The sequence below is a fragment of the Nyctibius grandis genome, chromosome 16 (assembly GCF_013368605.1).
Source record: "Nyctibius grandis isolate bNycGra1 chromosome 16, bNycGra1.pri, whole genome shotgun sequence".
NCBI lineage: Eukaryota > Metazoa > Chordata > Aves > Nyctibiiformes > Nyctibiidae > Nyctibius > Nyctibius grandis.
In genome coordinates, this window is record NC_090673.1 from 7,863,022 (window position 1) to 7,878,909 (window position 15,888).

At 47.0% G+C, this 15,888-nt stretch overlaps 1 protein-coding gene across 1 annotated transcript in view; it reads left to right on the top strand.

Annotated features, from left to right (window-relative positions):
- CACNA1B (calcium voltage-gated channel subunit alpha1 B) overlaps positions 1–15,888 on the top strand; it is a 285,302-nt gene that overhangs the window by 239,641 nt on the left and 29,773 nt on the right. The window contains exons 33-37 of the mRNA XM_068414104.1: positions 1,763–1,768; positions 7,159–7,275; positions 10,116–10,181; positions 10,844–10,935; positions 12,798–12,948. Of these exons, the coding sequence (XP_068270205.1) occupies positions 1,763–1,768; positions 7,159–7,275; positions 10,116–10,181; positions 10,844–10,935; positions 12,798–12,948 (432 nt within the window). The remainder of the gene's footprint in view (positions 1–1,762; positions 1,769–7,158; positions 7,276–10,115; positions 10,182–10,843; positions 10,936–12,797; positions 12,949–15,888) is intronic.

Sequence of the window (15,888 nt, forward strand, 5' to 3'; positions counted from 1 at the left end):
CTATTAGGGGTAGGAGAGCTAGTGTGTAGGCAGAGGTTCCCCACCCCTCTCCTGGTCTCTAGGCTGGAGAGTAAATGTCCCCCCGAACACCCTCATGTGAGTTGGCAGGCACTGATGTGATAACCTCGAGGGTGCTGGGAGTGACGGCATCACCCTTCCACTCCGCAGTAATTTCTGTGTTTTCCAGCATCAAAGATAGCAGCAGTCTGGGGATGCCTTTGAGGAACAGTATGAATTACCTCTAAAAACAGTCAGTAAACTCCAATAGGGTTAAGCTCCCAAGCACCTATACACCTTTCCATTATCCTCCCAGGTGGTAATGGAGAGGCTTTTGGTTTATGAGTAACTAGATCCATTAAGTCAAACCTTAGAGAGGACTTTCTAATGCAGTTCAACAGCTTCCTCTGGCAGTGTGTTCAAAACAAAGCCGCTCATAAACACGTCTTTAATATAAAAGCCATATGTCTCCAGGCACCACTCCAGCCCCTGGCCTCTCTGTCCTCTGTCTCAGTCCATAGACCACTCCAGCTTTCTGGCTCGGTGCATGACGGGGGTGCAACAGCTCTCGGCACCGCATTACGGAGCTGAGAATAACCAAAGAGGTGAACAGGCCTTTACTCATCACAACTCAGAGCTGTCCCCCCAGCAGAGGATGTCCTCTTCTCCATTTGCCTTCCGCAGCTCCAGCCTCTCCTCGGCTGATGGGCAGCCCTGGGGATAGCTGGGTGGCAGCCCCCATTAGTCCTTCCCTGGGCGCCGAGCCGTTATTACCTGTTCACACGGGAGGGGTTCTCAGGCTGAGAAGCCCAGGTGACAGCCACAACGTGAACTTGACTGTGAGTCTGTGTCTGTCCCCATAACAACCACCCCGAAGCCCTCCAGACCCCTGTGGAGAGGGGATGCTGCCTGGGTATGACTTTGAGATCAGGCTCACAAGTAATTGCAGGAGCAGCGCTTTTCTCCATGACTATATTTTCCAGCTATAGGTGTTCTGCAAGGTAAATAAACCTGCTCACCTGGGCAGTCTCATCTTGAGAGACTCAGCTTCCACCAGCCTTACTGCATTGGTAGTTTTAACCCACTGAAAAGATAAAAAGAAAAGGAATGTGTTGATTAATCACTTTATTTTAATTTTGTAGTCATGTCATATGTAATTTACTTTGTGAATGCAGTGGAATTTATATATTTTTTTATTTCCTTAGGCAAAAAACATGTATGTCAGTTTTTTTACCCTCCCAGTAATGGAATTAAAATAGGTGGCATTAAGGAGAAGGTGTCCTTGTGGACACGGCCGGCCTCAGGAGGCCAAATGGGTGTATGGCAAACTGACATCTATTTCTGTGCCTGGAAATATAAAAAACATACCGAGAAGTGTTTGTGAATTGTCTCCCAATTTGCATTACAAAATGAAATGCAAATAACTACTGCACTGTCCGTGTTACCTTTAGGATCTCAGAATCTGTTTTGGTTTGAAGCATTTTTTAATTTATATAATTATCATAAAATAACACCCCCAAAAGCCCAACAGTTTTTTTCCAGTGAAATTTTCAGAGTTTCCTTTTTTGCTTGTCCTGATTACTCATTTTCTCTTTTGTTTCCTGTTTTGTTCTTTATTTTCCTTATCTACCTGCTGAATCACGCCATCCAATCAACATACAATGCGAAAACCATGTCTCCGTCTGTATGTTGTGCACCTGCTGCTCAAAAAAAAAAATTTGTAAATAATCTTGCAAATATCCATCCATGAAAACATCACATATAGGACACGGTTGGTTTCATTGAATTTAAGCAATTATTTAAATTCTCTGCTTTTATTTTCTCTCGTTTTCCTTTGATTTAATTCGTTTTGATGAGATTTCTGATTGCACTGGTGAAAAAGCCTCACTGCAGCGTGCCTCAAAACTGACTTCTGTTCTGCATCTTCTTCCCCTTGGCTAATTGGTGACGTGAGGCAAATGCAGTTACCAATAGCCTGTTCTCCGCTGTTCGTTACACCTGACAGTGATAAAGGGGAGACTGACACTTGCTTTATTTTGGTGGAAAATTGCATGAGAATAGGAGGGAAGGATGCTTCTGGATGACCTGGAGTAGAGAAGATTGGCTGGCTGGGAAACCCTTCAGTTTGTAAGTGGTGGTACCAAATTCAGAAATCACTTTTGTTTTCTTTTATGATGAGATGCATTGGGCTTTCTGCAAAGGGAAGCAGTACGTTTAAGAGGACTGCCTTACAGGTATTTTAAGCCCATGGTTTACACTGTACTGTAAGGCAAAAAAATTACTGAAGTGATTACAGACTTGCTTCCCTCAAATCAAAAGAGAAGTCAGAGGAAAGAGAGGTTTTTTTTAATTCAATTTTGAAAATCCTTTGTGATACCAGCATATAGAAGCATTTTGCCACCACAGTGGACACAGCATTCCTGGATGCAAAAGCAAATATCTCAAGTAAAATGCATAAGCCATGTTATGAACAGGGCTGAAAAGTACTGGGAACCAGATCCCACTGGGAGTTTAGTGCCTGATTCCAAAGACGCCGTCGGAAATATTGGCCTTTGTCTTTGAAAATCATAAATTAAGCAAAAGAGAATGAATAAAGAAAAATGCAATCTAAAATATACATATATTCTTCCATTCTTAATTATCTTGGCTATGGTTAATAACACAAATGAGACCATAAGCTTACCAAAAATACTTGCTTGGCCACCCGGTGACAGCTCTTGGATCTGTGTTAACATCTGGACTTCCTGTTGCACAGTTGCTGTTAAGAAACAAATCAGAGTGAATCTTCATGACAGACTGCAAATCAGCTCCATGCACGCTTCATGGAGGGTCACAGGAGGGACTTTTCTGCTAAGAAGCAGCAGAGAAGAAAACAACAATGTGTAAGTTAAAAGTTTGCCTGGTGCAATTGGAGAAGGGAATAATCCTCTGCGTGTGCTGCGGGGACTGGAACTGTTACAGATGTGTGGGAGCTGTGAGGATGTCTTTGGAGATTTCGCCTTCTGCACCCCTGGCCTGGGCAGCACAGATAAGTGCTCTGGCATCAGCTGTGCACATGAAAATATACTGAAAAAAACCAGCTTATCTCAATTTGTCGAAACATTGGCCTTGTTGCTGTCCGTGTTGCAGGTTAAAGATTTAAATGCTCGTCCTGCAGGTTGTTAGGATTGCAGTCTCTATGGTTGTATGTGCAGGTCCAGGCTCCTTCCATCACTTGGCATCCAAGGTGTCCAAGTTAGATCTTTGGAGCACCAGGTTGTCCTCCGGAGCTGCCTTCTTCCTTCCATTGCTCATGATGGGATCGTATGGTGACTAAGCAGAAGTACCGATGTTGAAAGGTAGGAGGGAACGAGGAGAGATTTGGGCATCACACACACAAAATCATTTTTTCAGTGTTTCTGGCTCAGGATGAAAGGACATGATATGATATGTCTGTAATGGCAGAGTCCCCAAGACACAGACAAGTGTGGCAAAAATCTTCAGCCTCTTAAAATCAGCAAGGGGTTTCCCCAAGCGTCAGAGGAAGCCAAGACCCAATGCAAGATTCAGGAGCTCTTCTTCAGTATTGGCAATGCCTTGGATATTTGAATGGGAACACAACCATTTCCTCGACAGTAGTTCCTCAGCAGAATAGGTTAATTTTTGTTGATGCAGATGAGGGGAACAGCCAAAGCTTCTTGAGGGATCCCCTTCTTGGCTTGGTTGGATTCCTCTTCCCACAGCTATTTGTAACTTGGGGTGAGCCCTTCATTTCGAGGACAGAAATGTGAAGTTTCAAGTCTGGGGTGGTTGTTGTGTTCTGCAACTGGGCTGCAGGAAGAAGCAGGGATGAGCAGCTCGACTTCTGCCAAATTTACTGCTATGTGGCAGCGTAACGTAACCTCCTTCGCTAAATCCTGGAAAGCACGTCCAACTGTGGCATAAAAACCTCATATTCCCACTGCAGGTTTAAAAATCCAAAACACTAAATCCACTGAGCTGGTGCTTTGCCAGCGGTGTACAGAATGGAGCTCATTCTGCATCCCTGCGGACAGCGTGTTGGGGAGGAAACCACCCTGCTGCTGAAGATGCTGGAGGAACAGATCCGGGCAGTGGCTGTACGCCCTGTTCTTCATGGCTTTTCAGTGTGGAAAACACCCTAAGAAAGGGTAAAAGAGCAGGCTGCCCATGGTGGGACTGCAATCAAGGCCAGTTCTTCATCCATGATATCTGTTCTCCCTGTTCCCCTCCTTTGCAGTTTGCTCCAGGGATGCATCGCTCAGCTGAGCTTTGGTCACGCTCCTGTCATGGGAAGGGGTGGCTGTGACCAAACCCCCCGGGACATGGCGGCTGGTTGGGTCCCTTCGGTACCAGAGCTCCTTCTTTTAGGAAAATAGTGACAGGCCAGGGGGAAAAGTTTTTCAAACATAATTTACTAGTCCTCAGGTGGATCATAAAATCATAAAGCTACAGTGCCTCTTGTGAGCACCGGGCAGCCTTTGGCATCTGTGCAACAGAAAAGCAAACACAAAAACCTGGAAAGAAAGATCCTTGATAGCCCAGAAGATGATCATATGTGTGTCATGTTACAGAGGTGGCTAAGTGGGAGGAGAATTGGTGCAAAATGATGTTATACACAAGAAATATTGCAATGTGGAGTTTCCCCTTTAACTGCATGCAGTTCTAATACCTGCCTGGACAGCTGTGATGTCGAAGGACGCGTTTTCTACGCGGTGTGCTGAGGGTTACACACGCAGGGCCCTTCCATCCCTCACAAGCGTGTGTAATTTTGCCTCCCTACGAGCAGCGCAGAGAAAGGTCCTTCGAACGCTCTGCGAATGGTGGTGACGGTGGATTTTCCTGGGTTGTGAGCTGAGGCTTTCACTGTGCTTCAGGAAATGGCAGTGCAAGAGTCAGGGACGATTTGGGGCTGGGAAGAAAACAAAGGTTATGGACTGTTTGTCCCTCCAAATCCCAGGGAGTGGGGGGTTATATAGATAACCGCATGGTTTTGAACCCCCTGTTTCATATCGCACGTGTACAGACTGTCCTTATGAAGCCTCACGTAGCACAGGGATAGCCTGTGCTAAGCGTGACCTTGCAGTCAGCCTAGACCAAAGCAGACGTCAAGCATCATGTCAGCTGTGATCAGGAGATTACAGCAAAGTCTGAACAAGATAATGTTCTCGCTGTTAACTGCAGTAATGTGGGAAGAGGGAGGTAAGGCAGGTTCACACACAGGTGGGTCCTGCAGACGCTGCCTGTGCACATGCTCCTTGGAGGAGCGTTAGGCTTGTGCACGGGAAGGATCTGGCTTGGGCGTTGCTCTGGAGGTAATAATTTGTCAGACTTGCAGGCCTGATGTACAAGTGCCTTGAACATTACGCTTAAGGTCTGATCCAGTTCCCTTTGGTGGGGATACTTTCTGTGACTAAAATGGGCTCTGGGTTAAACCTTTGCCCCGCACTGAAACCCGCTGGCCCACACCGCAGCCAGCACAGCGGGAACGGGTCACTGAGGACCAGGTTAGTGATGGCACCCGGTTATCCAGCCGTGACCCGGCTCTGCCCACCAGGTCTTATATGGCCCTTGTCTGCTGTTCAGCCAGTATTTTGTGAAGGGAATGTAAGCAATGGGAAAAAATAAAACAGCAGATTATGCTAAGAGAGAAACTTTGAATATTTTAGCACTTATTTTGCTGACCTTGAACAACCCAGGGGAATCCTTGCTTGTGTTTTGCCTGCCAGAGCTGATTTCTGTTGCTGGCTTGAATGAGCTCAGTGTTGTCTGCTCTTTCATTGAACATACCTGTGCTTTTCTCTTTTCTCTTTATTTGAGGATTGAGTCTGATATACGGTCTGTGCCTAACTCTGAGCTGCTTGCGATTTTAACATGAGAGAAACCGAGTGCATGCTTGAGACTGATTTCTTGAACTCTTTGATGGGATTGGTGGAATGCGATGCTAATGGCCCCAAAACTGAGCTGGCATTTAAATAAATGAATAGATCCAACAAGCCCCCCAAATTCAGCAGGAGCTCTGTAGCCAAATGAGCAAGAAACGTAGGTCAGTTCAAAACGACTGGGTGTCTTCTGGTCAAATAATACAAGGGAAAGACTATTTTTGCTCGTCTTTACCAACAAGAGCTCCTTATGATTATATTTTCCACTCCACTGCTTGATAGTTTAAAGTGGGATGCTTTCTCTCTTTAGCTAACTCAGTCAAATAAGTGGCTGTGAACAGAGATTCACAAATAAGTGAATTGGAATCAGTACAGAAAGGGGGGATATTTTTCATCTCCTTAAAATAGGAGGGCAAGAGGGATCTGGCTTTTGCATGTTTTGTTTTGGAAAGAACCCTCTCTAGATTAGCTCATTGGGGCAAGAAACTTCTTTTCCCTGAAGGAAAGAAAATAAATGGGGTGCGGGGTGGGGAGAATCATACAAAACAAATGGAGATCAGAATCTGTCTCCAGCAGATCTTTGATGTACCTGTGAAGGCACATTTAATAATAATTTTAAAAAATCAGCAGGTTCCTAAGGCACCCTCCTGCTGTTGAACGCTCAACCTCCCCAATTGATTTGCTGCCGTTGATCCATCTTCCAAACAGTCTTGCTGGTGCCATTCCTCCTTGACGAACCTGTCCAGTCACATGTATAAATATTTGAAACCTCCAGGTTAGAAAACATCCTCATTCTTTCAAGGATGTTTTAGTCTTCACTGGACAATGCCTTTCTTTGTAATGGTAGGGGCTATAGACTCAGTCCTTTGCAACTGTCTTGGCTTAAGTTCAATTCATTGTAGAAACTGAGCTGACCAAGACTTCAAAACAACCTCATTCTTTACAAAATGATAATACGGCACCATTAACCTCTCCCTGAGTCTTTAGGGGGAGAAAATCTGCCTTCCTCAAAGAAAACAAGACCTCCATGGACAGCGTGAAAGGGCCTTTTCCTTTTCTATCATTGACCCAGTGGCAGAGGGGAGGGCTCTTGTGGAGAGGGATTTTCTCATACTTGCTGCATGTGGAGTGATCTGCACTGACGAATGTTTCTTTTGGAAGGTTTTCTGGTGGCCGATTTGCTGCTTAGATCGTGAAGCTGGTAATTTTAATTTCTTTTTTGCGGGCTGTGGTTTCTAATCGCGTTAATTTCTGAAGGACACACAACCTTTACTTTCCGCAGGACAACTTCATCAACCTCAGCTTCCTGCGGCTCTTCAGGGCAGCGAGACTTATCAAGCTCCTTCGCCAGGGTTACACTATCCGCATCTTGCTCTGGACATTTGTGCAGTCTTTTAAGGTGAGTGTTAGGCAGGTGGGAGGCAGGGAAGAGATGTGGGGAGATGTCTCTTGGCACGTCTGTAGCATCCTCCGTTAGGTATCAAAGAGCTTCTCCTTGCCAAGGGAATGACCTCTCTGCGCCTCTACAAAGCAATTACAGGAATATTAATTCTGCAGGAAAGCTAACTGATTTGCACTGACCATCCCCTGGTCACTGCAGGTGCTGAGCATTTTGGAAGATGAATCTGAAAGCCGGATGGCTGCTGATGCAGGCTTGCGTGTGCAAAGCTTCGGTTGCCCTTGGAACTACCACAAAGCCCCTATGGCAAAGTCTTGAGACTCGGGTATTGGCATAAGGAAACGGTAGTCTGACTAATAAGTGCCTTCACGCCTGCTATTTGCCTGCAGCAAGTGTGAGGGTTAAATTGCTTTCACCAGGTTTCAGTCTTGATAGAATCCCATAGAAGCAAAACCCAGACCATTGCATTTTGGTAATATAAACTGTGCAGCTGCATAACACAGGGCCGTGTTTTTATGATGTGGAGGATTACAAAAATGAGTTTTTGTCCTAAAGTCAAGACCGCTGCTTTGCCTGGTTTCCTTTCCCCCCACCCTTTCCTCCCAGCAAGACTCAGCACATCGTGGTGGCTGGTAGGTTGTTGCACAGGGGTGACTGGCCACAGCAGCTGGATACGGCACTTCTGAACTAAGTGACCCTCAAACAGCTGCTTTACAGCAGTGTAGTTCTCAACCTGTGCTTAGCTTCGAGTTAGCTGTTTTCCAGATCTGAATAAAAGCCCATGTGCCCCAAAGCTGGTTATTTTTAACAGCTGTCAGCAGGTTTGAAGCCAATTTCTACAGCTTGTTGCATTTTAACTCTGGTTATGGGGCATGCTCACGTTCTGCAGCACAGAGAGGAGATCATTTAATCTGAAACCAGACTCGTAGCACTGATACTGAGCTCTAACGCACTAGTATTTATTGACTGTGCAGCTGCAGGGTGCAGACTCCCAGTCCCATCACAGGGGGACCCTCTCTCAGAAGGCACTTGACCTCCCTGCGTCCAGAGATCTCACAGGAGCTTCAGGGAAATATAAGTAGAGAGGTGATGTGGGAAAACAAAAGTCAGGGTGTTTTGCATGGTGCTTTCTGGAAGGCGTTATGGTGGCAATTGGTATTTAGTGACGCAGAGTGCAGTGGGATGCAGAGCAACTGGTTTCTTTTGCTTTTGAATACATCATGGTGTCACAGTCAATATGATGCAGAGAGGTTATATCAGGTGATAAAACTGTGGGGAGGAGTGTGCTGTCTCTGAAAACAGAGAAGACTTTTTAAGAGAAGAAAGGTGTTTCTCTCTTGTGGTTGGAGAGAGATGCTGGGTGGCTCTGCCCATGCCAGGCTGGGAGTGCTGGCCAGCCCCATGCCGGCTACGAGACAACTGGGATGGAGAAGTGGTTTCAGCAGAGCGTGAACGTGGCTATTGCTCTGCCACCAGAGCTGGTTGAGAGGGAGGTTTCTATTAGACCTTTTAGACTATAGAGGCAAAACCTTTTTGGAGGGTGGAGATGGGAACATAGCGATTGCTTCTTCCTACGAGCAACCTGGAGAAGAACTGCAGCATCCGTGCCATTATCCCCTGGCCAGGGGTGGGAGTGAGTGTTGTATGACACTGAATGTCCCTTTGGGAGACACCAGACAGGCAGCTGGTGCTCTCGCATCAACTTCTGTGTTATGCTTTCACCCAGCCGTCAAGCAGCTAATGGAAAGGGACCACCGTGGTCTGGGGGGTTGCAGTGCCTTAGATTTGTTAGGCCGTGTTTTCCTTGAGGATGGATGGAGGTGTTGCTGCTGCCACTCTCACCTTGTAACTTATGAGGAATCCTTCAGCCAAGAGAGCCTCTACCAGAGGCTGAGACATGGGGTCTGCAGGTATAAGATGTTCCCACTCAGGACAGTGTCCTTAGACTGTGTAGTCTTGGCTGGATCTTGGAAGAGGGGCTCAGCCAAGGCCCTTTTCAGTATCATCCCAACCTTTTCCGAAGTGTGTGTGCAGAGTGCCGCTCCTGAAACGGAGCTGGGATGGTTCCTGGGCTGCATGAGGAGCTGCTGGTCCATTTTTCCCCCCAGCGCTGAGCTCTTGGTCCTTGTCCCTTGTGCGAAGGTGTCCAGCAGAAACCATGTCAGCCTTTTGCCCCGTGTTTCCTACTGGGCTCCCTGTGGGCTGCGTGGCCCCTCTCCTGCCCCGAGCATCACACTGTCTAGCCCTAGGGCAAGACTTCTCATTTTTTCAGCTATTACTAATTAAGAGGCATTAATTACCCATTCGTTTAGCCTGAGTGGGAAGTAGCTATTACTCTCAGCTTGGGTGACATAATTACATTGGAGCCTTCACTGATTTCTTGCTAAAGCTCAGGAACTTTTTGTCCTCCTGGGATTGCAATCTCTGCCTCTTTCAGAGCAGGAACTTGTTTCTTGGATGTATATTTTTTTTTCTCGTACTAAATTTACAGCAAGGTCATGAAAAATTAATGTCGGTACAATTATGCATAGAAAGTGCCAGTGCCTGCCAGTAGCTCCAGTGCTTGCTGTGGAGCTTCTTGTTGTGTTCTCCCTGCTTGCTGCTTATCTGCTTGCAAGGATGTATGGAGAGCCCTTGGAAAGCCCAGACTGTTTTGTGGTCGATGAATACCTGGCTCCAGGGGTTTGTCTTCTGAAGGCTGCCAGAATTGTTCATCTTCTCTTCCCAGTTCCTTCACCTGAAGGACAAATGCCACAAAACACAGCACTGCCCAGGAATTAAATGCTACCGGCTGACGTATGCATTTGCTGTCATTAATACCCCCTTCTCCTTTTCCACAGGCCTTGCCTTATGTGTGTCTCCTCATTGCAATGCTCTTCTTCATCTATGCCATTATTGGCATGCAGGTAAACATTTGAGCTTTCGTACTGACCGTGAGTAGCCTGGGTTTGTCCCGCTGGTTCAGGGTGCAAATGGGTTATTACAGGATCAACAACTGACTTAGGATGAGGCGAAAGGCTCCTCTTGTCCGGTGTCAGGTAAATTAGAAGTGAACACAAAAGGCCACTTTTTCTACCCTTATTGCCAGGTTTTGTGTTGAACGTGGCCCTGGGTGTACAAAAGTTGGGCAAACGAGCTGTGGGTGACGAGCCTGGAGCGCAGCATGTCTGGAGGCGGCGGTGGGCAGCTGTGCCTCCTGCGGGCAGGGCACGGCCCTTCCTCTGGGCACGGGCACGTCGAGAGGCCGAGAGCGGGGAGCAGCCCAGGGCTGTGCCTTGCTGAAAAGAAATGAGGAAGTTTCCTTGGCCTGGGATGGAGCTGAACTGGGATGCTGGAAAGGGTCTGTGTGAAGACAAAGCACATTAACCTTGTTTTTTTTCCCCATTTGATCTCCACAATATATTTTTATCTCCCTCTTCAGCACAGAAATTATTCTAGCTTTTGAGATCCCTTAAACCAGGACAAATTATTTTCCTGCCTTTTCTTCCAGCCCCACTTGATCCACCTTTATTGACAATGTCCACGTGAGGATGTGTTTGGCCTCAATCACTTCTGTTTTCTGTGGCAGGTATTTGGAAACATTGCGCTGGACGATGAGACCTCCATTAATCGACACAATAACTTCCGTACCTTCCTCCAAGCCCTGATGCTCCTGTTTAGGTGAGTATAAAATACCATACAACTTGCATGTGAACAATAAATAAGTCTTTGGTTTTGCATATGCCAGTTTAGCTGCTGAGACTTAATCATCCTCTAAGGAAGGTATTTGGAGTAAAGCATCCGTTTCTGCTTCCCCCTCCTCGGCATTAAGGGTTGGCCTGGCACATCTGCGAATGTGACAGATGTGATTCAACACACCAGCATCTCCACAAAGTGACACCCCACGCTGTGACACCCCACGTCAACTCAGGCAGCATCTTAATATAAGACAGAAACCCCCTGATTTAACTGATGGATGTGCTTCACGTCATGAAGCTTCCTTTTTTCTTTTTTTTTTTTTAGTAAGAATTCCTTTAATTGGTCATTTTTGCATTACCAACAAGTTAACAGTTCATACATCACCACCACCCCTGCTTCAGAGGGAAAATGTTTCCATCTGGGTTCATTCTGCCTGGAAATGAAGCATTTTTAAATGAAAAAACAAAATTCAATGAAATAACAGATTTTCATTTTCAGACCCGGCAAAAATGAAGTGCAGGCCCTGCTCCAAATCGGGGCAGCTTGGGGAAGATTTCACTCACCGGGTTGTGTGGTGAGGAGACACGGCAGTTGATGACTGCTCTGGCCCCGCCAGCCGCAGGCTCGGTTCTGCGAATTCTGCGGCGCTTGTAACTGGATATATCGCCTGGGATTTGCTTTGCAGAGTGTCTGTGAAGCCAGACGGAAATGAAATTAGCCCTCTCTAGCTCAGGATAATCACTCGACTCAAAACTCTGAATTTTAATAAAACTGGATAATTATTCAGTCTCCTGTCCAGACCTCCTGGTCCCTTTCCAGACCCACGTGGTAGCCACAGTGGGACAGGGGGAGCAGGACTGCTATGGGGGAGCGGGTTTCTTCGCCAGGGAATGGGGCTTCAGGACTCAATGCCACCGGTGGGGGAACCTGCTGTGTAATTCAGAGTAGCCTGGAAGCTATTTCAGTTTACATTGGGCATCGAGTTTTCTCAAAGAAAGCTCATGAGCTGGCTCTGTGTGTGAATCAGCATGGCTGTGAACAGCACTGCAACAAGTCGGGCTGTTCGTGGCACCGTGGAGGGATGCCCTGAAAGCACCTCTGAGCGCGGTGCAGAAATTGCAGAGGGAAGCTCTGAGGTTGTGTAGGGAGTCAGAGTAAGCGAACATGGGGATCCCCCAGCTTCCAACCCATGCGTACGTGTTGCAGGGGGTGGTTTATTTTGATGAGAGACTCTTTGAGACTCTGAAGTTTTTCCTTTTGGCTATGTTTTTCTCTATAGTAGAAGTAGAAGTTAGAGGGAGAGGAGGGAAATGATGAAGAAAACCAGGAGACTGTCATGAAAAGGGGACCCAAGCCACTATGACCAACCAGACCATCCTGGTATTTTTATTATCCACCTGATAAAGGAAATAAGAGATTCAAGTGGAGAAGCCTGGTTTCATTTCCCATCACCTCCACGGGGTGTACAGCCAGCACTAGGACAGAAATGTTAGCTGCTTCGAAAGGGAACGATCTAAACTCTGTTTACTTATATTTGCACTGGACATGTTTAAATCAATCTGGTTTTATTCTCCATAAAACCAATACAACTTAGCCTGCCTGAGCCTGTTTGGTTTCTTTTAGGCCCCTGTAATAGAGGGAAATGTTCTTTTTCCTTTCTTTTTCATGTCAGCAGGCTGGTATTCAAATCCCTAATGTCAATATAGTCTCTCCACCTGTACACAACCTTCAGCCTAATTAATTTAGTTAACTGGGCGCAGTAATAAGACAAGATAGATGCTCCCCCCGGGTCTGTAACGGGGAGGGGGTTGGATAAGCTCACCCTCTGCCCTCCCCATCTGCAGGAGTGCCACGGGGGAAGCCTGGCACGAGATCATGCTGTCGTGCCTCAGTAACAGAGCCTGCGATCCGCTCTCTGGCCTCACCAAAAACGAGTGTGGCAGCGATTTTGCCTATTTCTACTTCGTGTCATTCATCTTCCTGTGCTCCTTCCTGGTAAGTTGGTCCCGATCTCTCCCAAAGTGGAGGTGCTGGTGCAGTTCCCCCCACCCCAGCCCTTCCCTGCCCACCCCCTTTGCTTCCTCCTTCTCCCTAATTGTGATTTATACAACATTACAAGACAGCTTCACTAAAAACCATTTATCATCCTGGTGATACAATCCCTTTAATCCCCAAAGAGATCATTTAGTCATTAGTCTAAAGGGAAGGTTTTTATCTTTCTTCTCACAGGGGGGTCTGATATTTGGAATTAAGCATTAATCTGGTTTGTCTTGATTTGTAACATGGTCCTTTGAAGAAAGGAATTGGGGAGGGCAGGGTGAGACTGGCCGAGATAACATTGGTTCAGAAGTGCTGGCAGCTGGGAGCATCACGCTTATTTGATGCCTTGTGTTTTGTTTTGTTTGTCAAACAAACGCAATGATCGTTTTCCTCTGCAGTGGTGCCAGGAAAGCTTTAGACATGAAAGTACACTGAGCTGTCGTATGTGATTAGTGCCCGTGGCCGTCATACGCGGCTGGGTCTAAGCTTTAATAGGTGCCCGTGTCTTTCTGATCGCCTGCGTGCATAAAAAACTCTCTGCTCTTGGGGCTTGGTTCACTTTCCTGCACCACTGGGACAGAGGGATGGAAAACCAGGGACAGGGACCCAATTAAACTTCAAGCAGGAAGAGATGAAAGTCACAGCTCTGAAATGTACCAAAAAGCGATGTGTCAGCCTGCATTTGGTTCCACGAGTTAACTTTAAAATATAAGATTTGATGCTTTGTGCAGCTAATCATCAAGAACTTTTAACCAGGATAAAGAGGTACACATGGCGGTTTGATGCTGGATATAGACAGACCAACTTCAGTGGCCCCTACTGCCATCCTTTGTCTGACTGCGGTCGCCCCTTTGACATCCCGTGGTTTATTTCTTCTGCATATGTTAAAAAATGTGGAGCCCTGAAAGCTCATACAAAGCTAATGCTCCATTTACTGATTCCTTCAGCGCTCTATTTTAAAGCCAAATTTTGTCCTTGTACAAATCCCTCATCCAACATCAGACACTCTCATTGTTATTTTCAAGTGCATTATTGTTCCTAAAGCTTTTTCTTTTAAAAAACCCAAACACCCGCCCCAGACTCCCCCTCCCTGGCTCATCTCAGCTGTCCCTCTCGAAATGTAGTAGCTGAACGGGAGGCTGGAGCACATCTGTGCAAACTACAGCTTGGCGTGAGTTTTGTTTCTGAGTCAGAGCTCCAGGAATAACCCTGTGAAGCCGCAGCCTGGGCTTGCTGGCAGAGAGAGGGGAGAGCCCTCGTGAAGAGCAGGGGCAGGGAGGGCAGGCTCCGAAAATAGGCAGCTGGGCTGCCACGGGACAGGGCTGTAACTCATTTCTTACAATGCACTCAGCGCTTCATTGCAGTGAAACTTGTGGTTCCCCACAAGCGATTAAAGCATTACAGAGCCCCAGCCTTGCCAGGAGGGCAGGTTTCTATGGTTTGTTCGATGTTGTTACACCATAGATTGGGGGGGGATTTGGATAAAATGCATTTGGTTTTAAATGTTGTTTCTGGCTCTTTGTGGAAGTCCAGCCCGACATAATTTTCCTCCTGGAATTTACACTGTTGAAAAATATAAATTGAAATTTAAAAATATACAGGGACTTTAGAAACAGTTGTACGCAAGTAAGGGAAAACTGCACTGAGCCGTGGCTGGAGCTGGGAGTGATGGAAAGGGGCTTGGGATCAAGGGACAAACTCTCAACAGTTTTGCTGTGTCTTGATGCTCTGGGGGTACTGTGTTACCTGTGGGGTACCTGCAGCACGAGTGAGCCCTGCTGATGGGGTTATAGTGCTTCCAGTCTTTGAGTAGCTCATCGAGAGCTGGGCTGGACATCCCTGGCCAGTACCGCATGGTGCATCACAGCGAGATCCCGGGGCCTGTCTAGGCTGTGCTACACACAGACCCTGCGAGCATCCAGGAACTGGGGGGGGCACAAGGTTCCCCAAACCCACCAGAGATGTTTTGTGCAGTGCTGCATTCAAGCTGACAAGCCTTAACGCCCAGCCGCAGGAGTGAATCATGCACGTTGCTGCAGAGGCAGAAGTCTTGGGTGCGCCCAGCTGCGTGCTGTACAGCATGGCCTGGAGAAGACCCTTGGGTGGTGTAAGAAACCCCAGTGCTCTAGTATAGGACACTGATATGTTGTTCTGCTCCGCGCTTTCTGTTGGGGTGTTCTAAAAAATAGATGGACTACAGGGCTGGAAAGTTCCTGATTAGCATTTGGTGGTGACATGGTGATTCGTTATGGACTCTGCTGGTCTGTACTGGTGGATCGTGTGTCCCAGCGAGAGCCAAGACCCCTTCCTCCATTCAGATCACACAGGAAGATGAATTCTTTAAAACCATACAAACCCCAGACTTCGCTCCCTGTTTTCTTGTAACGACTGGCAGACCAGCTGGGAACATCCATATTCAGTTTTATTCTGCTCGTCCCCGTGCGAGATCTCACAGGCTGCTTTGCCGCAGTCCTTGCTCAGCGTGGTGCAGAGGAGCCGCGCTCACAGCAGCAGCTCAGCCCTCCCTAGAAAAGTCACAACGAAGGTAGAAAGGGGCTTTATGCCAGTCAGGTCTTTATCCAGCACAGGAGTATCCTTTCCGCCTGCCCTCCTGCTCGTCCATTCTGCTGGCTGCAGCTTCATCTTTTCCCATTGAAATCCTCGTGCATCTTCCATTGGCTTTAAGAGGAGGAGAATTTTTATATGCCAGGAGAATCTTTATATGCCAGGAGCGTTTGCTGGGGTCTGTGTTAGACAGCGGCCATTAGGGACAGGAGCCTTTTGTGTGTCCTGCCCCTCGTCTTTCTGGGGACCTTTGAAGGTCTCAATTGTTATGAGTCTAAAGTAGGACATTCAGGCTGAAGAATGGTTTTGCTTCTAACTGTTCTTGTCTTG